Below are 21,362 nucleotides of genomic sequence, written 5' to 3'. Positions count from 1 at the left end.
CTTTAAATATTTCACACTATTTTAAATGAGCACACATGAATTATAGATCACAGGCAGCTCCGACCTGAAGCTCCTCCTAATGACCCCTGTCCGTCCGTCTCAGCCAGGACTTCTCATCAATTCACTCGCTCACCGGAGGCGTTACGAGCGGCCTTTCATCAGCGGCCCTGACGGACGGATGATGAAACAAAGCGTGGGAGATGAAACGCTCCCTAATCCCCAACATGCAGCGGCGGTCAAAACATCACAAAACCTGTAGAAGCCATTTGGAGACACGCGGGCGCTGCAGGAGACGCGGCGTGACGTTCAGGTTCCTGGAGAAACGTCCGTCATCGGAGGTTCGCACGGGGATCTGCCGCCTGTGAGCGCATCATCATCACGTCATCACGTGCCAAAGCGCTGTTTCTGCTCGGAGTCAGATTCAGCGTGATGCAAGTACATTAAAGCAACGACGTCGGAAGTGTGCTTAACTTTGAAACAGGAGACTCAAACTGTCTTTAATCGAAACCGCCCAAGATGTGAGTCGGTGCTGTCGGGTTCACTGTATACTGGAACAGACACCAGGACTTTGTAATGCCGAGTTTTGACCTGCTGTTATCGGAACCCTCTGTGTCCACGTGCAAGAGGCTCGGTTCGGTGCCGCCGCGGCCCACGAGCTTCACCGGGCGCGTTCCTTTCTCAGGACAGAATCCTGCACCGACGCGTGAGCGGAGGATCGGTGGTTCTTCTCGTTACGGTTCAGTTCGGCGGAGTGGAGCCACCGCATGGAGCCACAGCGACACCCAGCGGACAAACTGGGAACTGGCGCTAACGGATCCTTTCAACACCTACTTTCTAAACTGCGTCTGGTGTGATGAAACCTCAGAGAGCATTACGAACAACTTCATTTATTCAGTGTATTGATTTTATTTCATTACAGGGTGAAACGAGGGACTCGTGGAGTCTGGAGATAAAATCTACATAAAACACGGAGTTACAGGATCAGTGTTAGAGCACAGCAGCCCTGAGCCGCGCGTGCGCGTGCGCGTGTGCGTGCGCTCCTTTGGCCTAGAGGTAAGTAATCAGTTAGACTCCTGTTGGTTGTAGGTTCGAACCTGATGTGCAGCTCCTTGACCTCGAGCGTATTTTTGTTTTTATCACATACTAGAAATGTTTGACCACATATGAAGAAGTGTTACTATTACTCCATGGCGGGTTATACCTTTATACCACACACTATATGATGTAGATTTGCTTTTTAGACTCATGTTCTGTTGAACAGCGATGCACAAACCACTTTCAGCAACAGAGAAAAGACACAGACATGAAATAATTTTATTGTTTATAGTTTATTGAGCCAGCGAGTAAATGATGAGGATGTTTTAGGTTTTTCTTTTTTTAGGTGTAGTGAGGTCATCAATTACATTTAACCACAAAGATCCATGAAGTTCCAAACCCACATTAATCCCCAGCAGCTCAGAGTGAAGCCTATAAAGCGTCTGTACATCCCTGACAATTCAAATATTTATGTTACCTTGTTTTCAGGTGCTGTTAAAACAATACCAGTGTAACTTAAGCTAATAAAGTTATTGTTGTTGCTGTAACATCATGCTGAAATATTCAAACCAAGTTCTAAAATTGCACTTTTATTAAAAATATTTACATAAATCTTGAGTATTTGTAATCAGTAATATTTTACAAATGGAGTTGAGACATTTCTTAGGTTGTAGGTATTTCTTTCAGTGGCTTTGTCCAAAGTTGAACCTTATCTCAGGTGTCTCACCGCCACGAACCAGCGTCGGCGTCTGTTACTCACATAAAATAAACTTGAATAACGCTCGTCTCTTTTTGCAGGACCAGCCTATTACTGTACATATGTGAAACGAGCTAAACACAACACTCATTCATCTTGTTTGTAACTTGTAGTTGAAGCAGGCTGGAGCAGAGAGATTGTGTCCTTGTCAGCAGTGAATCCACACGTCAGGTGAAGCTGGAGAGTCGAGCAGCTTCAGGTAAACAGATTCTCCGCAGTGCAAAATCAGCAGTGAAACCAGTTGTCCTTTGCAGAAGCTTGTGCAGAGCTGAAGGGTTGGTCGGTGACGGGAACATCAGCTGGGACCTGCTTCCTGTTTGGATGCTGTAAATAAAAGTCACAAATATAATATGGTGCCTTTAATTTGCTGAGCCACAAAAAGTGAAATCTGTGAGTGGACGGGGCGGCACCTGTGAGGTACCGCTGCTTGGCCTCCGCTCGCTCCTCCGAGTCAAAGTACCACACAGTGATGGCGTACCTGGAACCACACACGCGTTAGTCAGCAGAAGCCGAGGCCAGTGCGTGTGTGTGCGAGCACAGCGCTGCTCTGTACCTGGTGGCGTAGGAGGGCTGCACCTCATGCGGGTTTCTGCGGTCGGACCAGAAGAAGACCAGACGGTCAAACAGCGGCTTGATGTCGGCCACGTAGGACTTCCCCTCAGGGAAAATCCTGAGGACGCCACCGTGCTCCTGAAGCAGAACAGCTCAGTCACTAAACAACCTGGTTACAGGCAGATCACGGCCAACGGAGGCTCCTGAACGCACCTTGGCGTTCCAGTTCCTGTTGAGGTAGTAGATGCAGGTGATGCAGCGTCCGTCACAGTTGGGGTTGTCCACGTGTTTGACGTAACCTGCTCCGTTTCCTGGGTAACAGGCCACCATGGCCTAGAGGAGAGAACAGAGCGGAGCGGAGTCTGTGCCTGGTTGTAACCATCACAAGCAGCATGCGATGCGGTAACAACAGTCCTGACCCAGTCGTCACCAACAGGAGGTGGCATCAGAACATGTGGAATGGGACAAGTCGGGTCAGAAGGTTTATCTCATCTGAGCAGAAGGTTTAAAAAAACATGACTCATGTTGATGGAACCACCAGGTGGATGGGACCGGGTTCCCAGCACCATGACCTTTGACCCTGAGCAGGAAGCGTCTAAAGCTGAAAAGTCTAAAGTGCACGCTTAAACTGGAATTGAAAAAGCAGAGCAACCACACACACGCACACGCACGCACACACACACACACACACACACACACACACACACACACACACACAGTCATAATGAATATCCCAATAAACCAATCGACGCCTGACACCAGTCACTGCTCACATCAGCTTCAACAGTTTGTAACAGACATCACACGCTGCAGGAGTGACTTGACAGCAGAAACCAAAGCGCCTGTGAGCGCTGTTCAGTTCAGCCTTATCTTATCTTCCTGGGGGGGGTTAATGACAGCTACGTGTGGAGCGTGAGGCTGTTTCCACCACGGGATCTCCCTGAGCAGTGAGTCATAAGGCGGTCGATGATGCGAATCCACTGGTCACTTTATTAGGAACATCTGCTCAACTAACAGAATAATGGCAGAGCTGGACGCTGGGTTTAACTGAGTGAAAGGAAACCTAACCTCTGCTCCAGGTGTAGAAGGGCTAAAACTGCTAGCTCCTATCGCCATGACGACCATTCTTCTTCTACACATTAAAACTGCTTCATTTAGAACCACACCCACTTCAGACGTGTTGGACGGGCTCTTTCTGCTGAGAGCAGGAAGTAAACGAGCGGGACGTGTACGTGAGAACGTCCACACAAAGCACACAGATGCGTTTACTGTCTGTGGGAACAATGAACGATGAGATCAGCTGCTGTGATGCAGACGTGAATGTAAACACAACGCTGTCAAAGAGAAAACAACAAATCAGCTGAGAAACCAAAAGCAGAGAAGTCAGAGAGCTGGTGTGTGTGTGTGTGTGTGTACGTACAGAAACGTTTATTTACAGTCATAACCAGTAACACAAGCCTGGATCGAGACACAAGTTTCAAGGCTGGTTAACACACAGCTTCGTCTGATGATGATGATGATGATGATGATGATGCTTCAATCACCTCAGCCTTCATCACTGTAGCCCAGACAAGGAGAAACACCAGGACTAACTGGACCTGACGGGTCGGTTCTGTGGACTTCAGCCTGTTTACAGTTTAACTTCGAGTCTATTTCCACTTCTTCATCATCATCATCATCATCATCATCATCAAGTCTGTTAGTTTACGAGAATCGTCTCCCTCCTCACGCCTCGACTATAGTCGTTACGCTGCTCGTGACGTTTGGTTCCGTCCAGGGGAACTCTTACCTTGGACCTCTCCCGGATCGCCTTGTTCCCGAGGTGCCTGGCGCACATGGACACGAGCTTATCGATAAGGTTGAGCAGGAAGCTGATGGCCTCGCAGCCGCGCTCCGAGCCGCTCACCCAGGCGATCTTGTCCCCGCGGATGTCCCTTCGGTGGACGCCCGGGACGGAACCGGCCAGGCGTCCGTCCTGCAGCGCTCCGGACCGGTGCATGTCTGTCACCTGCTCCAGCACCGCGTCCCCGACCACTTTCCCGAGGAACCCGTCCACGTACGAGAAGCCGTACAGCTGCAGCGCCGGGACGACCCGCTCCAGAGCCAAGCGCTCCAAGTCCGAGTCCGATACGTGTTCGATGCAGGGCATGTCAGCGGGTCCGGAGGAAAGTCAGTCCTGAGCCAGCACCCGAACCTGACACGGCCCGACTGAACCCAGACCCGCTGAAGTTCAATATGAGCACAGGCGCTGAGTTGCTGCTGCCGCTGCTGCGTGTCTCACCGCATGTTCTCACCAAGCAGCTGCTCACGCGGCAGCCGCTGCACAAGCCGTTTCCGGTGGGCGCTTTCAAAACAAGAGCGTGAGACGAGCGTGTTGTCTCCAGATGGAGGAATAAGGTGAAACCGAGTGAAACAGACGGCACCGACGGAGGAGCCGCCACGTTTACATCGTAACACAGACACTGCGTGTGCTGAACCCGCGGAATCTGTACCTCATTACCTGTTGCGTTACTTTTCCTCTCTTTATTATGAAGAATAAATGGTGGCCACTACAGGAAGTCGAGGTGACTTGACACAAGTCGCCTTGCGCGAGGCAAGTGTGAGACGTGCTGAATGTGACGTTCAGTAGCGGGGGGAGGTGAAGGGGGGTCACGTACTCCCCCCGCAGACACAGATCTGGGATCAGCCACCACGGAGCACGCTCCGCAGGCACGCGCATCCTCGCTAACTAAAGCAGGTCAGTAAAGTGAAGGAAGGTGAAGCGGCGGCGCGGCTCCACGTGGACGCGCACTGGGCGTGCCCGCCGCCATTGAGCACGGTACAAGCCGCATGTAGCTCTCGCGCTCCCTCCGCCCGGTCCGAGCGCGAAGTGTTTACACGAGCACGAGTCAGGAAACGACTGAGAAGCGGTGATAAGAGGAGACAGGATGGAAATAATAACAACAACAACAACAATATTCACAACCAACAATAATAATCAAATGAGCCCTGGAGACGATAGAGTCACAGCCGTGAGTCCTGGGATGATGCCGTCTGTCTGAGTCACAGTTACACTCAGTTTAAGAGCTTAATCTGATTCACAGACATATTGAAGCTGTTGACTTATATCAGCTCTTTGACTCTGTTCTGTTCTTCAGTGTGCGATGAACAGAATTAAGGACAACAAAACAACACATTCTGCCACTTTTTGCTGCAAAACTAAAGTATTTTACACAGTCTTTGACCTCTTGGCAGCAAACGTAACCTGACAGCGGCGTCTAATAAAAGAGTGAGGTATGCGATGAGTCCAGCCAGACATGAAATCGGGCCGAGTGCGGCCGCAACGGCGCCGTGCGACCTCGTTTTTACCATAGGAGTTTTTAAGGAGTTGTTATTGTCAGTTTAACAGGTCAGACTAGACCCGTGCAGGAGCTGAGGAAGCACTGGGCCCTGACTCGATCCTGGCTCTGGGCCCTGACTCTGGGCACCGACTCTGGGCCCTGACTCGGCCCTGACTCGGTCCTGGCTCTGGGCCCTGACTCTGAGCCCTGACTCTGGGCCCTGACTCTGGGCCCTGACTCTGAGCCCTGGCTCTGAGCCCTGACTCTGGGCCCTAACTCTGAGCCCTGACTCGGCTCTGACTCTGGGCCCTGACTCTGGGCCCTGACTCGGCCCTGACTCGGTCCTGGCTCTGGGCCCTGACTCTGGGTCCTGACTCGGCCCTGGCTCTGGGCCCTGGCTCTGGGCCCTGACTCTGGGCCCTGACTCGGCCCTGGCTCTGGGCCCTGACTCTGGGCCCTGACTCGGCCCTGACTCTGGGCCCTGACTCTGGGCCCTGACTCTGGGCCCTGACTCGGCCCTGACTCGGCCCTGGCTGAGGGTACTGACCTTGTTCCTCCCTCGGATCTTGTGCGTCCCCAGCTTCCCGTCTGCGGTGGTGATGAGTCTGTCCATCCTGGACAGCAGGTAGCCGATGCTCTCGCAGCCTGGCTCTTTCCCTTCCACCCACATGATCTTGTCTCCACGGATATGCGTAGTGTTGTCCACTTCCCTGTTGGCCAGTTTGCCGTCTTGCATCCTCCCGGAGCGGTGCAGTTCTTGAACCTCGTGCAGAATCCGATCTCCGACCTTGCTTCCCAGGAAGTCGTCGATGATGCACATGCCGTAGGAGTTGATGCAGGGGACCATGTAATGCAGCACCAGCCTGTGGCTGCTGCGGTACCTCCGGTCTTTGGACCTGGGATGGCAGCTCCAGGGGTAAGCAGCAGGTGGGACCTCAGGCCGAGATGCATCCCAACCTTTCACCTGAGCGCCTCGTCTGGACCCGACCACATCCGGAACCCCAGTCACACGTCGGACTCCTAAACCGTCCCCTATCCTTTCAGCAGCCGAGACAGCACTGCCATTCCTGGTTCCAATCCGAACTGCAGCCCCAGTCATGAGGCCAAACGCATCTTTGGTGCACTTTACAACCATCTTTGGAATCCCTGCATCATGAGCAACACTGAGTCTGGTCCCAGTCTGAGGTGCAGCCTGGGCTCCTGAACCCGTGGCTCCAGGACCGGTATCAGCTCTGCGGCACCTGCCGAACAGCTGCTCACTGCAGGACCGGTCCGCATTTTGAAAATCATCTTCAGAATCAACCTTTGGTACAGGACTCATGTCTGCATGTGTGCCCGTCGGTGATTTACTGGATCTACACTCTGGAAGCTGTTTTATAGGAAACTGAAAGCCAAGCGAAAAAGCCAGCGAGCAGAACACAGGACGCTTCGCTTCCAAAATAAAAGACAACGTTGCGTCAGAAAAAGGCAGAAACACAGGAGAGAGCAGGTGGTAATGAAGCCCGGCAGCTCCTCCTTACGCCAACAGCAATCCCCCGCTTTATTAAAGAGGCTTTTAATTTGAAAGTATCTGGACCGGATGCGGCGTGCTGACTGACGCTTTAATTTCACCTGAATGACGAGGTTGAACTCAGCGGCTGAGGTTCACGAAGTTCACGTTCATTTTTATCCTTTAATGTACGTTACATTCACACCAGCACTTCTAATTAAGCGGTTAGTTTTGTAACGGACCGGACCGGACCGGACCGGCACACGCCGCCGAACGAGAACGCGACAAACCAGGACCGGAATCAGCGCGTGATAATCAGCAAAATGACCAGGAGCCAGTGGAGGCGGAACCGGAAGGTACCGGAGCAGAGGGACGAGATAAAGGAGGAGCAGCGCTCTAAAACTGGAAACGGAGGAAGCGGCTTCTAAACAGTCATTTAGGATGATGTTGAGATTTGGAGTTTGGGCAAAATTTAGCATTGAGGGGAGAAAGCAGAAATAAACTTTGGATTATTGCCACAATTGGAACTAATTCAATTTATTTAATTTTAGTGTATACAGTCACCTGAAATAGTCAGCTTTTAATGAGTGGACGGAAATGCTTTTGACAGCACTGATCATGGAATCCAGCTCTCGTCCTTTTGGAACTTTATCAGGTTCAATGTCAAACATTTATTTAAGATTCAGCTTCTCACGGGTGAATTTCTTTAGAATTTGTCTGATTAGGACATGAAGAAACTTTGTCTTCTGGTCGAACCAAACAACCTGTGATGACGTCCTGAAGGCTTTGGGGAAATATTTACTGCTTTTGGATATTTTGCAGCTCTAATCAATAAAAGTCTAGATAGAATTAGTGATAGGCTGTTGTATCGCTCTATAATTACTGCCTGTTACCATCATCACCATCACATGTTGGCACATGTTGCACCACCTGGTGCATTCAGGGACACGTGGAAAACAAACCCTCTTATCAGATCACTGAATCCTTAATAAGGAAAGTGTATATCAGTTATTGTGTTTGTGCAGCCAGTGCAGACGTGTCACATCGTGCCTCATCGACACAGCCGCTCGCTGCCTGGAGCTTCATCTCTGTGGAATGTTTGCATACGTGAGCCTCAACACACAACGGGTTCCTGCCACTGGTGCCAACTCTGCCGCAGGGCCCGGAGCAAGGCAGCACGGTACCGCCACCGGGCCTGCGTTGGTTCCTGCTCAGAGAGGCAGGTCGGGAGCAGGAAGGTTTGGTGAGTTCAGCTCAGTTCTGCTTCCCAAGCGAGGATGGACTCGGCATCTGGGACTCCTGTGTCTTGTGATTTCAGCCGATCAGATTATTAGCCTTTTAAAAAAATGTAATCGACGAGTCAAAGAAGTCAGTGTTCAGTCGAGTCAGTTTTGGACCCTGAACAGTAGCCAGTTGGAATTTCCTAAAATGATCCAGGAAGCCTAAAATGAGGGTGTCATGTGATCCCAGAAGCAGTCATCATGTTACCACGTTATGAATAAGTTGGATGATGATGTTGATATTTAGTCAACCTTTAAACTATGACACAATGAACAACATGGATTAAATGAGACATTAAATATCCAGTCTGTCAAGCCATCATTTAATGGTGGGTAAATTAATTTATCCTTTTCTGACAATGAAGAACAAAATTAAGAGTTTACACCAATAAAGTACTGATTCTATCTGTCACACTACAGGTGGGATCTGCGTCATCAATCATTGTTAATGTGCATCCTGTGGTTCAACAGCTGCAGCCCAGCACAGAGTAGGAAAGGTTCATCTCCTGCGAGGCTGCGGTTGGTGGCGATTAACCATCACCGGCGTCTGGACAGGTGTGGGGACGGGCAGAGCTCCTGGTCTGAACAATGGTCTGAACAATGGTCTGAACAATGGTCTGAACAATGGTCTGCAGGCACATCCTGACTCCAAGAAAGCAGCAATCAGAGGTCACGCCACCTGCACTCACACAAAGTCAAGTGTGCAGGAGCTTCCAGTAACGTTAAGGTAGAAAAAACAGACAACATAGAAGAAGCTGAGCTTCACTCACTGACAGAACAAACACACCAGTGGCTTCTAACTCTAATATCCGAAATATAAAGTCTGGTTTCCAGGAGTTTTCCTTGTTCAGTGTGTTAATCATCATCAGTCTGAATCACAAAACTAAAGAACAAAGCCAGAGAATAAAGACACTGCTGATACTCACGCTATAAACCAGTGAAATCTTCTATGTTCAGTGAAATCTTCTATGTTTTCATGCCTGAGAGATTAAGGATAAAGACTAATCGGCAGACTTCGAGTCACCAGGAGGTTGTCGGTTCAAACCCCAAGACCAGCAAGATTAAAATCTGGGTGGGCCAAATGACAAAAACAGCAGAGTATGAATGTTAACATGGTTTTCCTGAAAAAGATACGTGACCTCACAGCGAGGCTAATTACACTGCCAGTAAAAGAAAGGTCAGGAAGTTTGTGTGGATAGAAGATAAATCCCACAGAGAAGACGCCTGATCCTGTGGCTGCCACTCGTATCATATATGACCTTAAGTGAACTTGCTCATAAGCGAAACAGCATCCCATCCTCCCTGACACGGAGTAAACACTTTGTTGATGGGGAAAATAAGCTGTTGATGTTATGAGCGTGAATATCAGCCTCCAGAAACACCATGCGAGTAAAAGTAAACCTCCCGCATTCTTCTTCAAATTACGACACGTCCGCACTGTGCAGTGTGTGCAGGGAACGGCTCTTCCCTCCTGGCGCTGGCAGATCAGACAGGAAGCAGGTCTGGTTACTGGTTAACTCAGACGATGGAGCGATTCACACGTACGCACAGCGAGAGAACATGGAGCCACAGACGCGTTGTGCCTTTTAAAATGAACCCAGCGCCTCGAAGCCCACAACCAACGCTCACTGTGCTGTTCAGTGACGCAACACCGACCGACAGGACGCGAAGACGTAGAAACACAACTGCAGAACTGCAGATGACCCAACATCTGATCCAGGACCTGGACCCGACGCACTGTACAGCCCAGTGCCTGGTTCGCGAAGATCACACTGACGTCACATCGCAGCCTGCTAGGCTCTACGTCATCAGACATGCGTCTTAAAACTGCTCCATAGAAGTTCCGCTGTTGAGAGTTCATTAGCCAATCAGAAGGAACGTAAAGACAGCGATTAGCCAATAGGAAGCGGGAAAATTGAAACGAGCGTGTTTCGATTGTTGTGGCCAAGTAAAAAATACTTTCCATTATTTTGCTGTCAAGAATAGAGTTCAACCACCTGGAACACATGTGTTCTCAGAATGAGTCAGTAGCTGACCTCAAAACCCAAAGCATTTACGGCTCAACATGACGACGCTCCTCCGCGGTATAAACGGTCTGGGGCCCGCAAGAAGGAGGTTTAACAAACTCTGAGTTCAAACTGAACTCTGGCTTGACTTCAATGAGTTTGAAAACCTGGAGTTTTCGGTTTCAGAACAGCTAAAAAGAGTTGGTTTAAACTAATTACTAAATAATGTTAGTATTGTTGTTATGTTTCACTTGTAAAGTAATGAGTCGTTCTTAATTTTTCACTCATCCAAGGAGTTACTTCAGTCATTGCATAAAATACCGATTTTTGTATGAATTAAAGTGCAGTGTTATGTCCAACCTTTTTTTTTAAATTCCTGGTGTGGTTGATTTGGGATTTGTAAAGTAATGATAATTCAATAATCCAATACGTTTTATGTAGAGCAATTATTACATCTACTTACGTTTTTAAAAATTAGCCAACACTGATGTAATAATGGGCGGCACGGTGGTGCGGTGGGTAGCACTGTCGCCTCACAGAAAGAAGGTTCTGGGTTCGATTCCCGGAGGCGGCCCTGGTGCCTTTCTGTGTGGAGTTTGCACGTTCTCCCCGTGTTTGCGTGGGTTCTCTCCGGGTTCTCCGGCTTCCTCCCACAGTCCAAAGACGTGCATTAGGTTGATTGGCTTCTCTCCATTGCCCGTAGGTGTGAGTGTGTGAGTGAATGGTTGTCTGTCTATGTGTTGCCCTGCGATGGACTGGTGACCTGTCCAGGGTGTACCCTGCCTCTCGCCCGCAGCCAGCTGGGATAGGCTCCAGCTCCCCCGTGACCCCGCACTAGGGAGTAAACGGTTAAGAAAATGGATGATGTAATAATATAAGAATTTGATTTCAATTTTTACGTAGGTGCAATCCTGCAGGCATAAAAAGAACGTGGCTAAAAATGAAATATAAAAACATATTTCAAGAGGACCTGCACCTCCACCACTGACGCATGCAGAGGAGATGGCCCTCAGCATGAACACTGGAAAGCAGGGGCTGAAGGAGGGAGTTCATCAGAACCAGTCACTCCTCAGGATACAAGTGCATCTGTAAAATGTAAGAGGTGAATTTTGAATTGAATTTTGAAATTGAATTGAATTTTTACATAGGCTACTTTTGATATATCAATTTCTTAGATTCTGGGTTGGGTTCTTTTTAGATTCTGATTGTAATATCAGCCTCTTGGATCCTCCTGTCACAACAGAAGCCCAGGCTGTTGTAAGTATGCTACTAAATAAAGCTTAAATTATGATAAGTAGTTTTAGAAAGTTTACTCTTACCAAATGCTCGTCTCTTTATTGGACTATGAGGATAATGAAACCATTTTCTGCCACAGAGTGGTCTACAGAGGTGATATTAATACAGTTTATACACATCACATGCTTTCTGATGTTGGTGTTGCGTAGCCTAAAGAATGTAAATCTTCAAGTACACTGACATTATTATCTCCCCTCTGCCCCAGAGTGTGGAAGAACAGCAGGAGGGTCCGTCACATTCTGCTGCACAGATGCACACAGTCAGTGATGTTCAGTAAATGCCAGAGTTCAGTTCTGTAAAAGTAATGAGTAACTAAACTAATCTGAGGGTGTAAATGATTATTTCTTAATTGATGTAGTTATTTGTTACTTATATTATTTATTTATACATCTGTTCATGCTGCACCAACATAAGTAGATAAGATTAACTTAATTTACATCCAGTGCAATAAACATTAATGATAATACGAAAAGAGAAACAATACTAATATATGTTTTTGGTAAATTTGTCTCCTTTACATTTTTAAACAATTGATGCATTTTATTTTATTTATTGAAGTCACAGCTTATCTGTAATCTATCTGTAACTGAAGCTGTGACTTCAGTTCACATTATGCTTGAAGGCTGCCTATCATTGTCTTTTTTCTTCATGGTGCATTAAGCGACAGTTTTTTTAAATGTTTTTTCTAATAAAGCTTGTCTTTAAGTAAAACCCACGTGTATAGTGCTGCACTGTGCCAACACAACTTTTAATCATCTTTTAATTCTGTCGCTGTATTTCTCTACTCTGTACTGTTCTCTGTGCTTATTATTATTCGTAAACATGTGATGCAGCTTTAAAACATGGAAACACCTCCACCGTGTGGCCCACAATGGTACTACAGGGGAAGTCACGTCACTATTAACGACTTTATAAATTGCAGTATGTAATTACAAAATGACAAGGAAGTTCCGTGAAATATCCCTTTAATGATTTATATAACATTATTTAGCATCAGTAGGTCACAAAACAACTCATTAATATAAGCTCAACACAGATTTAAAAAAACTTTACAAATGTGTACAAGAGTATATACACAAAACAGTACACTATTGTGCAAGTGAAGAAAAATCACAATTTTCCTAGGGATATCTGTACGAACACAGACTGAACCTTTGACATTTGACAACCAACCTGACGTGAGCCTTCAGATAGAATTTAAAGGTGGACCAGCTGGCTGCCATCACCTTCACATTCCTGCTCACCAACACTCAGACACGTTTCATTTTCACCCTCTTCCTGACCAGTTACACATTTCCTGCACTGGCTCATTCAGAGGATTTGGGGACCAGCACCTCCAGAGTTTAGGCACATGAAGCATCTAACAGTTCACTGCTGCACAGAATCAGTGATGGCAGACCTGAGCAGCTGCTGATGACTGTGAGAACCAAATAGTAATGTGCAAATAACACAATGCTTGGGTAGTGATAGATTACAGAGCAGTAAAGGTCCCAACACCATGGTACAGACTCTCATATGGGTGTTTCAGCAGCTGTTCTCTATATACACAAAACAAAACAGCTGTTAGGCTTGAATTCATCCAAGCAAACTCTCTCCACCACATACAGCCAAACACTGTCCCATTATAACCTCAACCCCTTCTTCTGGTTGATTCAGAAGTAGTGTTTCTTCTCTGCTTATTTAATCCAAATTAGGTTTTATATAAAGCTGTAAAACTCTCTACCGCTTCCTGGTAAAAAGGAAAACACTGAAGAAAAGCCAGGAAAATTCATCACAGAGTAATTTTTTATCAGAACAGCTGCAGTTTATCTTGGAACATGTGAGGGAGCTGTTCTCTGCCTACAGGAAGCTCCTTCATCAGCCACAACAACTTTAGGATGTGATTTACAAAAGGGGAACACGGCTTCATCCTGCCTATATTGTCTCATTGCTTAAACAAAAACAAAATGAACAGATAAAAATCTGCCTTATCGGCTGATTGTAACTTGGTCCATCACTAAACGCTACAGAGGCCAGAGGGCTTCTTTCAAGGCCTCTGTGCTTAATGTGTTGCCAACAAATGTGTCTAAAGGTTAATCCTCAAACTGGTTTGTTCAAGATGACTTGCTTTGTTTTTGCAAAAAAAAAAAAAAGAGTTCAGTAAGCTGCTGAAGGAGTTTACACGTAAACTCTGACATCTATTATTTTACTGTGTGAAAACACTAGATTTCAACACTGCTGCAGAGAAAATGTTAATGTTGGTGAAGGCTCCTTTAAAGTACCAAATTCTGCTTTAACAACTAGATTTGAGTCATAACATGGAGTGAATAGATAAAGTTTTATGTCAAACTGAGACAGTGGTTTGATGTTTACAGTCCAGTCACACGATGGGATGCAGTGGACACGTGAAGCCAAGCGCGGGTCCTCTTAAAGCCAAAGAATGTTCACAGTCCCAAACATTCAGAACCGGGAAACAACCTTGTCCAACGTGTTAGGTCCTTTGAAAAAAGAAAATAATGAAAGCTTTGGAAAGAAGAGAAGTTCCCTCCCAACCGGTCTGGAAACACAATCTCCCATATCACACCGAGCAGAAACACGCTAGCAGGCATGAGGGAAGGCAGGTAACGGACGGAGTCCGCGTGTCATTGAATGACCTCGAAGTAGTGCAGGATGGCCATGATGTGCTGCGGCATGAAGACGTAGCCGGTGTAAACTGCCATACCGGCCACAGAGATGAGCAGGGAGTCTGAGGAGGAGACACTAAGGAAACACACTGTGTACCATCAGACGCACACTACGCAAGAGCACGCTAACACAAGCTCACACAAACACACCTGAGCTGCAGGTGAGACACAGAAACTGAGGGAAAAGCTGATGCTGCACAACATGCTTCCCCAAAGGGATCATTAAAGTATCTATCTTAACATGTGACGGTGAAGCTGACGGCACCGACACACATCACAGTGCACTGACCGCCAATAACTTTAATTATTAAGCTCCACTCCTTCGTCACATCAGCCTGACGACGAGTGGGGTTCTGAATGAAAACTACCCGCTTCTCTCTGACGCGTTCACTTCCGCCAGACACCTTAGCCTGCGTTTCAAGTTCCACATGCTATACTTTTATAAGTGTAGAATACAGTTAGACGTTTCTAAACCCGAACGGCGGCTCATTTCACCGCAGTATATATTCCGATTCAGCTTTTAATAATAAATCAGCATTCGTCACAACTATAATCAGTCCTCAAACAAAAAGAATCAATTCGTGCCAATTCAATCAGGATTAAATCATCGCAATGTTAACAACATTTACCAAATTCTCCGCAAAGCCCTTTACACTCATATTATTTACAAAAATGAGTCCCTTCCACCCAGCTAGCTTAGCCTGTATCCGATGTTAGCGCTTAGCTTAGCCTGCTAGCTCCGTGTGAAAGGATACTGAACACCGTCCGCTCCCAGGGCTCCAGCATGTACAAGGCCGTGACCAGCAGGTACTGGTAGTAGAACCAGGACAATTGCTTCCAACAGTCCCCCAGAGCCATGATACCGACGGGACCGACCAGCACCGAGCTTCGCTTCCTGTCCACGGGACTATACCGTAGCGCGTGACGGGAGATCAGAAGATGCTCACTTTCAGCCAATTGCAACTCGGCGTCGGGGTGCACGTGTCTGACGCAGAGCAGGGAGTTCCAACATCCGGATTTCAAAATAAGAGAAGTCCTGGGTGACAGGACCACGTACAGGTTTTACATGCAGCGATAACGTGTCTGATCAGCAGATGTTAACTAGCCAGTCACAGACAGACACAGACTATTAAGACACTGTAAAACTGGTCTTGTGTTGCTGTTAGACCCTGTTACCCACATATTTACATCATGTCTGTGGATGTGGAGCTTTATCCCTCCCTATTACTTTGGAACAACCGCAGCTCTTTCAGTAAAACAACTCGTGTTTGTGGAAATCGTGTTTCTATGAAAAAGCAGATTTAAATAACTTTAAAATATCAGTATCAGTCTCAGTGAAACTGGGAACAGAGTTGGAACAAATATGGTACATTATTGGTGTCAAACACTAGCCTTTGTAGACTTTCAGCTGCTTTCACAACCCAGAAACTTCTCAGAGTCAGGCACAATAAACAGACCAACGTGAAAACAATGTCAATAGGTTTATCAGCAGCTCAGGGCAGATAAAACTTCTCTGTGAAGCCGAAAAAAAACAATACCCTCACTTGAAATTTTCTATGATTCTCACAAGACATTTGATTAACATACTGTACATGCAGTCATTGAGTTCACCTTAAAAAAAAAACATTACACCTGGTTAAAACTGTTGCGATCACCATTCAACAAACTGGCTGCAGATGATAACGGTCCTGTACAGAGTTTGCTTAACTTGTCTCAGCAGTGACTCGCCAGGATATTAAAGAAGTGGTAAACCTCATCTTTATCAAACACGGCCACCTCCGTGGAACACTCGGAGCACTGCACCGGGTGGTAAACCTCATCAGCTTCCATCCCCGCCGGCGTCAGAGCAGGAATACTGTCTGCTGCCATTTCTGTTCTCTGTCCCTTCCTCCTCTTCCTGTTCCTCTGTTTCTTCTCCTCTTGGGTTTTGTAGCGCAAGACCTCGTCTTTTTTCACTGTGCAGTTCATGACAAACATAGCTCGATACTGCGTCCGGTACTTTTCATGCCTGATTGGACACAAGCCAAGATTTGAACATAATTAACAAACAAGTATCAGATCAGTAAGTTCAGTTTATAACATCAGCAATAAAAGATACTCTACTAAATCCAAATACTGAATCCAGTCTCTCAAATATACAGATCTGATGTTTTTCTTGTAATATACGACAGAAGATATCACGTGGGGCCCACAGATAAGTACGGTGGGCCCCGAAGGAAGACAATTGCTTTACAAAAGCTGAAAAAGCTCTAAATGGTTGGTAGGGTGTAGCTCTGTTATATATCTGATAGATAAAATCCCCTCTAACTTTCCACACCTTAGAATCTCAAAACACACCCTTTAGAAAAAGATCATATTCACGTTTCACTCTGACACTGATGAGTTGTAAGAAACATGTTGATTAAACAAACCAAAAACAGAAATTCTGAAAAGCTGTGGTTGAGTCCAGTCATGATGTGTGCATGCAGATTCAACATGATAATATACCGCAAGCCTCACTGTGACTCTTATTATCAGATGTGAAATCTCACCTCTGACAGTCGAGGCAGAGAGTCGTCATACAGGCAGGACAGTTGAGAATGGCATCACTGTTTGGCAAACCCTGAGTCTGATGATTCTTAGATCTTAGTGCAGCCGCTGGTCGTTTTCTGCAGTTGTACCTGCACATAAAGCGAAATGCGCAAAACATGTCTTTGCTCTATCAGTGCGTTCTAGTTAAACAAACAGTTTATGCGATCAAATTCCATCTGAGTGTCTTACTCTCTCCTCCTGGAGTCCACCCAGGCCTGGTCCCTGTCATCCTCATCTGGGTCATACAGCAGTTCATCATTTGTGGGTATGATTCGGCGTCTCTGCCTCCGGCTGGTGGAGCTGCCTGAACAGTAAGTAGGCAGTTTCAACAAAACTGATGGGGTGTATCCACAGAAACCAGTGACCACTTAATGAGCAATGTGGGGTTGTCTTCATACTCACTTGGTGTATCCTCCTCGTCTGAGTCAGAGTCAAAGTAGACCTTATCATACATCCGTGGGTTATGAAGCACTGGACCACTGCCTCCAACTCCACCTGCTAAAGTTTCTGCTGGGGTATAAATGAACACACTCATTGGAATACTGTCACTACCAGAGAGTAAACTCCAACTCCAAATCATGTTTGGAATCCTAACTGTACCATCTATGCTCTGTAATCCATGCATTGCAAACCGGTTTTGTTTAGAGTGGTACCTGGTCCCGGCGGCCGCCAGGTTCCCTCCATGGTCCTGATGGTTGAGCTGAGCTCTGCCTCCATCTCCTTCTCAAACTCATCCCCGCTAGACGACTCGCTCTCCCCAGTCAGATACTCTCTGATGAGCTTCTTCTTCTGTTCTGGAGTCCCGTTGAGCAGCACGTCCAGTTCGTCTTCTGAACTAAAACATTGACGTCACACTGCTCAACACGATGGGAGATAAAACCGCTGACTAACACTATATACTGATCTTTATGGACCAAACGATTTTAATCACTTGTCCAACCTCAACCTGTTACAGAAAATGTGTGTGCTGAACTATGCGCCTGTTTTACCTGTCTGGCGGTGACTTCGGCTCCAGTTTGTTTACATGTTAGCATTTAGCTCGAAGTCGCAACTAGCCTCGTGTTGCTAACCCTGGGCTCTGCCTGCCCTTTATTCTTACCTGCTGGCTGCTCGCTCCTCGTCGCTCGGCTCCTCAATTTCATATGAGTCGAACTCCTGTGATTTGTTCAGTTTGTTCATTTTGCCTATTTGCTAAACTCCAATTACTACAACAACATCGGTCGCTGGAGAGCCAGCAATTCCTAGCATCCGGTTCCCCCTTCTTCTTCGTGGGTTTTTTTTATCGCTAAACGGAAGTTGGTGCCTGTTAGTGCCTCCTTCTGACCTGAGCGGTGCTTTAACCCGAGACACGCCAACATGAAAAATACAATCAAATCAACTCTGCGGTGTGCTGGTTATCACGCCCAGATAATACTCTGGCACCAGGACAGGGAGGCTCCTAACAGTGCGTGGAAGGTTTCAGGACGTAGACTGCGGCTCATCCAGGACGCAGCATGTACTGCTGTAGCACCGATCAGCAGCAGGTGGAGCCAACAGATCACACGTGCTGATCTCTGCGCCTCAGCAGCCACGGGGACGGAGACGGAGAGTTCTGACGGCGGGCAGAACGGTTGTACAGTGAGTTTTGCTTATAGACGTCCTTCTCCAACAATCCAATGTGAGCATTAACTCAGTGGGTCACAACCACTGCTTTCTCCAGAAGTTGCACTTCCATCACATTTAGGCCTTTGTCAAGGCAGTGCAGTTATTTTATTAATATTATTATTATTACTATTATTATTATTATTACTATTATTATTATTATTATGAGCTTGGGTTTCAAGCAACATCACATCGAACACAAAGTCAATCTGCAGCTGGTATTTTGTTATTATTATTAGTAATTTGCCCATTGCGGGACAATGAAGGTATTCTATCTATTACTGCCATAATTTACAATGTTAATACTGAGTTCCTCAGTACCCGATGAAGTCCACATCAGAACCAGACATCAAGGATAAAATATTGGTAAAGAATAAAACAGGAAGAAACCTGTAACATATAGAGACATTTTTTCTGGTTGGTTCTGTGTCATTTGGCTTTGACAAGAATGAGGTAAAAAAAAAGGGGGAAATACATCAAATCTGTGTGGAGACAAGCAGTAAACACTTAGTGGTTCTATTTGTGACGTCACCATGGCAACATTACTTAACATCACACTGGACACGGTTAAACCCAAACACTGGACATGAGGAGAACCACAGAACCTCAGACGGATCAGGACGAATCAGCTACAGCGTCACGTCGTCGGGTCTTGTTTGTGTCCTGCGAATCAGTGACTCATTAGTGAAACCAGACTCGCGTCACTTGAATTCTCAGTGAAGGCACAGGAGCAGACACCACACAAAGTCACACAGTGTGGATGTGTTTGTGTGTTTACGTCTCCCTCTGTTTGTGTTCCTCTCTGTGTGCTGTTTGTTTTGTGTGTGTCCTCCATCGTGTGCGTTTGTGTGCGGACATGTTCGCTCCAGGTGACAGCTCGCTCCCTCTGACGGCCTCTTCTCCAGCAGCTCCTCGCTGATTTTACCTGCCTCCTCTGCCCCCCCCCACCACCACCACACACGCACACACACACACACACACACACACACACACACACACACACACCTCACCGTCCACCTCTGTCTCAGCTCTGCTGCTCGACAAGCTAATTTAGCCAATTACACACAGGTGTGATGCTAATTTCCCCGAGCTGGCAGCAGCTCCTAGAGGAGGTAAAAATAACATAATTACACCCATCTGTCCCCCTGCAGGCAGGCGGGCTCTCCCACTGGGTGTCGGTTCCCCCGCCACCACAAAACACACACCGGAAAAAAAACGCAGTGCTGGCTTTGATAATGGAAGAGAAGACAATGGCCAGTGTGTGTGTGTGGAGGAATCCAGGCTGCAGCCACAGTTGCTTTTTCTCCTCTTTGTTTGAAGCTTTCAATGGATTTTCAGCGATACACAGCAATTTCATGCAGGAGAAGAAAAACAGAGTTTTGGTGAGGAGGGATAATTATGTGAAGCTGTTATCCAAGACAACAGGATGTGGAAGCGTCGCTGCGAGGGAAGGAGGAGTGTGTCCTGGTCAAAGCGGACGCCGGCCGTCACACACTTGGTGCCTCTGATGCTCCAGAGCCAAAGGGGGACGAGAGGCTGGTGGTGGTCAGGAAACTGGGAAAGGGTCAGAGGTCACGAGGAGGTCATGAGGGAAACAAAGCTTCACAAATACTCGCATGCCATGAAGTCATATTTAAAATGACTACGACTCCAGTCTCAGGGCGCAGCCACGGCTCCAGGCTGATCCAGCATTTGGTGACGAGTTGCTCATGATTTCAGTCACAACAGATTCTAATAAAATCATCTTGTTTCATGGCTAAAGAAATCAAAGCATTTCACATTCGTCCCTCAACGACTCAGATATTGGATCAGGTGCGAGCGGCGCCGGGCTCCCGGTTCTTGGTCCCAGGTTGCTGTCGCCTGCGCGTGCCTTACGTGGGAGCAGACAACTACCCAGCATGCACTGGGAATGCGCTAATGAAGGTGCATTCGTTAGGCCTGATCGCTGGCGTGGGCTCCATGCAGAGGCGCTGGCGGCTTTGATCGTCTTTCCACATGTGGCCTCGCGTCTAAATGAAGTTTGGAAGCATTTCATGATTGAGCTAGTGCTGTGACGTGGACATGTGAACCGCGTCTCAGAGGCCTTCCCACCCTGCCAAGAAAAATAAATTGGTCCTCGCACATAACCTCCTTATCCACATTCCTGCCGGTTCCTATAGAGCTCGTGTGATGACTGCGTCCGTACAGGTTGTGTTATTTTACATTCTCACATAGATGGATCTGTCAGTCTATCTGTCACACAGCGACGTGCTCCGGAGTCCCGCTGAGACCCGGCACACTCTGGCAAATGAAGGTCCGGAGGAAGAGGAGGCCACGGTGAACCCAGACACGGGAGCACTTACAGTAATACGTGTAAAAAGCAGGATGCAGCAAATAGAAATGACAACACTCACCTGCACCTGCAGAAGGATGAGTGACGCATAGGCAGGCGTTCAAAATCATGGCAACATATTCAAAAATATGCATTTGTCTGAGGCAGCGGCAGACATTTACTGTTCTACATTAGCTCAGAGCTGCGTCCTTCGCTCTGTTGTAAATTAGGGTTTAATGAGGGCTGGCTCCTCGTGTCCCAGCCGTACCTGAACGCACCCGTGGAGGGTTCGGCCGGCTGGGCTGCAGCTCGGGCTCTCAGAGTGTGGGCTCCACCTGTTGGCCGCGCTGCAAACATGGAGACGGCCGAGCTTCATTATCTTCTGCCACCTCCGATGAGCCGCGCTCGTCCGTCACCCGGAGCCGCTCGCTCCCTCCGTCC

The 21,362-nt window shown here is 47.3% G+C and overlaps 3 protein-coding genes and 3 long non-coding RNA genes across 10 annotated transcripts; 3 read left to right on the top strand and 3 right to left on the bottom strand.

The window, feature by feature from the left end:
• Positions 1-14: 14 nt before the first annotated feature.
• Positions 15-1,653, top strand: LOC129603563 (uncharacterized). Its single transcript, XR_008693549.1, has 2 exons — positions 15-848; positions 920-1,653. It is a non-coding gene; the product is annotated as an uncharacterized LOC129603563 (long non-coding RNA).
• Positions 1,310-7,027, bottom strand: egln3 (egl-9 family hypoxia-inducible factor 3). 4 transcript variants are annotated; one of them, XM_055505468.1, is made up of 5 exons: positions 6,212-7,027; positions 2,558-2,677; positions 2,346-2,482; positions 2,203-2,270; positions 1,310-2,116 (listed from the first exon to the last, which is right to left on the bottom strand). In XM_055505468.1, exons 1-5 carry the CDS (start codon positions 6,983-6,985, stop codon positions 2,088-2,090), a joined length of 1,128 nt encoding a protein of 375 aa, XP_055361443.1. In that variant the 5' UTR covers positions 6,986-7,027; the 3' UTR covers positions 1,310-2,087. The 4 variants fall into 4 exon arrangements, with proteins under 4 accessions (XP_055361443.1, XP_028993795.1, XP_055361442.1 ...); XM_029137962.3 differs by lacking the exon at positions 6,212-7,027 and adding an exon at positions 4,134-5,718; XM_055505467.1 differs by lacking the exon at positions 2,203-2,270.
• A 303-nt stretch (positions 7,028-7,330) lies between these two features.
• Positions 7,331-12,201, top strand: LOC129603562 (uncharacterized). The gene is made up of 4 exons (XR_008693548.1): positions 7,331-8,396; positions 8,854-11,534; positions 11,638-11,696; positions 11,941-12,201. It is a non-coding gene; the product is annotated as an uncharacterized LOC129603562 (long non-coding RNA).
• Positions 12,202-12,683: 482 nt separating this feature from the next.
• On the bottom strand, positions 12,684-15,505 carry sptssa (serine palmitoyltransferase, small subunit A). The gene is made up of 2 exons (XM_029139478.3): positions 15,154-15,505; positions 12,684-14,460 (listed from the first exon to the last, which is right to left on the bottom strand). The coding sequence occupies exons 1-2, from the start codon at positions 15,254-15,256 to the stop codon at positions 14,357-14,359; spliced, it is 207 nt and encodes a 68-aa protein (XP_028995311.1). The 5' UTR covers positions 15,257-15,505; the 3' UTR covers positions 12,684-14,356.
• A 359-nt stretch (positions 15,506-15,864) lies between these two features.
• On the bottom strand, positions 15,865-18,210 carry eapp (e2f-associated phosphoprotein). Of its 2 annotated transcripts, none has more exons than XM_029139475.3 (6): positions 18,069-18,210; positions 17,623-17,804; positions 17,372-17,479; positions 17,159-17,273; positions 16,930-17,058; positions 15,865-16,406 (listed from the first exon to the last, which is right to left on the bottom strand). In XM_029139475.3, the coding sequence occupies exons 1-6, from the start codon at positions 18,146-18,148 to the stop codon at positions 16,112-16,114; spliced, it is 909 nt and encodes a 302-aa protein (XP_028995308.1). In that variant the 5' UTR covers positions 18,149-18,210; the 3' UTR covers positions 15,865-16,111. The 2 variants fall into 2 exon arrangements, with proteins under 2 accessions (XP_028995308.1, XP_028995309.1); XM_029139476.3 differs by having other exon boundaries at positions 17,372-17,476.
• Positions 18,211-18,445: 235 nt separating this feature from the next.
• LOC129603561 (uncharacterized) lies at positions 18,446-20,380 on the top strand. The gene is made up of 2 exons (XR_008693547.1): positions 18,446-18,586; positions 19,762-20,380. It is a non-coding gene; the product is annotated as an uncharacterized LOC129603561 (long non-coding RNA).
• The last annotated feature ends 982 nt before the right edge of the window (positions 20,381-21,362 follow it).

The sequence above is a fragment of the Betta splendens genome, chromosome 22, assembly GCF_900634795.4.
Source record: "Betta splendens chromosome 22, fBetSpl5.4, whole genome shotgun sequence".
In the NCBI taxonomy this organism is placed as follows: domain Eukaryota; kingdom Metazoa; phylum Chordata; class Actinopteri; order Anabantiformes; family Osphronemidae; genus Betta; species Betta splendens.
The sequence above is the reverse complement of the archived record's forward strand: the minus strand, read 5'-3'. Positions and strand labels throughout refer to the sequence as shown.

What these genes read in the sequence shown, in the direction of transcription:
- eapp (XM_029139475.3), bottom strand. Translation starts at nt 18,148, where the DNA reads ATGAACAAACTGAACAAATCACAGGAGTTCGACTCATATGAAATTGAG. An exon ending in GAGGAGCGAGCAGCCAGCAG is followed by an intron (nt 17,805 to 18,068) that starts GTAAGAATAAAG and finishes TCAATGTTTTAG; the next exon opens with TTCAGAAGACGAACTGGACG. An exon ending in CTCTGCCTCGACTGTCAGAG is followed by an intron (nt 16,407 to 16,929) that starts GTGAGATTTCAC and finishes GTGTCCAATCAG; the next exon opens with GCATGAAAAGTACCGGACGC.
- egln3 (XM_055505467.1), bottom strand. Translation starts at nt 6,985, where the DNA reads ATGAGTCCTGTACCAAAGGTTGATTCTGAAGATGATTTTCAAAATGCG. An exon ending in AGATCCGAGGGAGGAACAAG is followed by an intron (nt 2,678 to 6,211) that starts GTCAGTACCCTC and finishes TCTCTCCTCTAG; the next exon opens with GCCATGGTGGCCTGTTACCC. An exon ending in ACAGGAACTGGAACGCCAAG is followed by an intron (nt 2,483 to 2,557) that starts GTGCGTTCAGGA and finishes GTTCTGCTTCAG; the next exon opens with GAGCACGGTGGCGTCCTCAG.
- sptssa (XM_029139478.3), bottom strand. Translation starts at nt 15,256, where the DNA reads ATGGCTCTGGGGGACTGTTGGAAGCAATTGTCCTGGTTCTACTACCAG. An exon ending in CTGGGAGCGGACGGTGTTCA is followed by an intron (nt 14,461 to 15,153) that starts GTATCCTTTCAC and finishes TCTCCTCCTCAG; the next exon opens with ACTCCCTGCTCATCTCTGTG.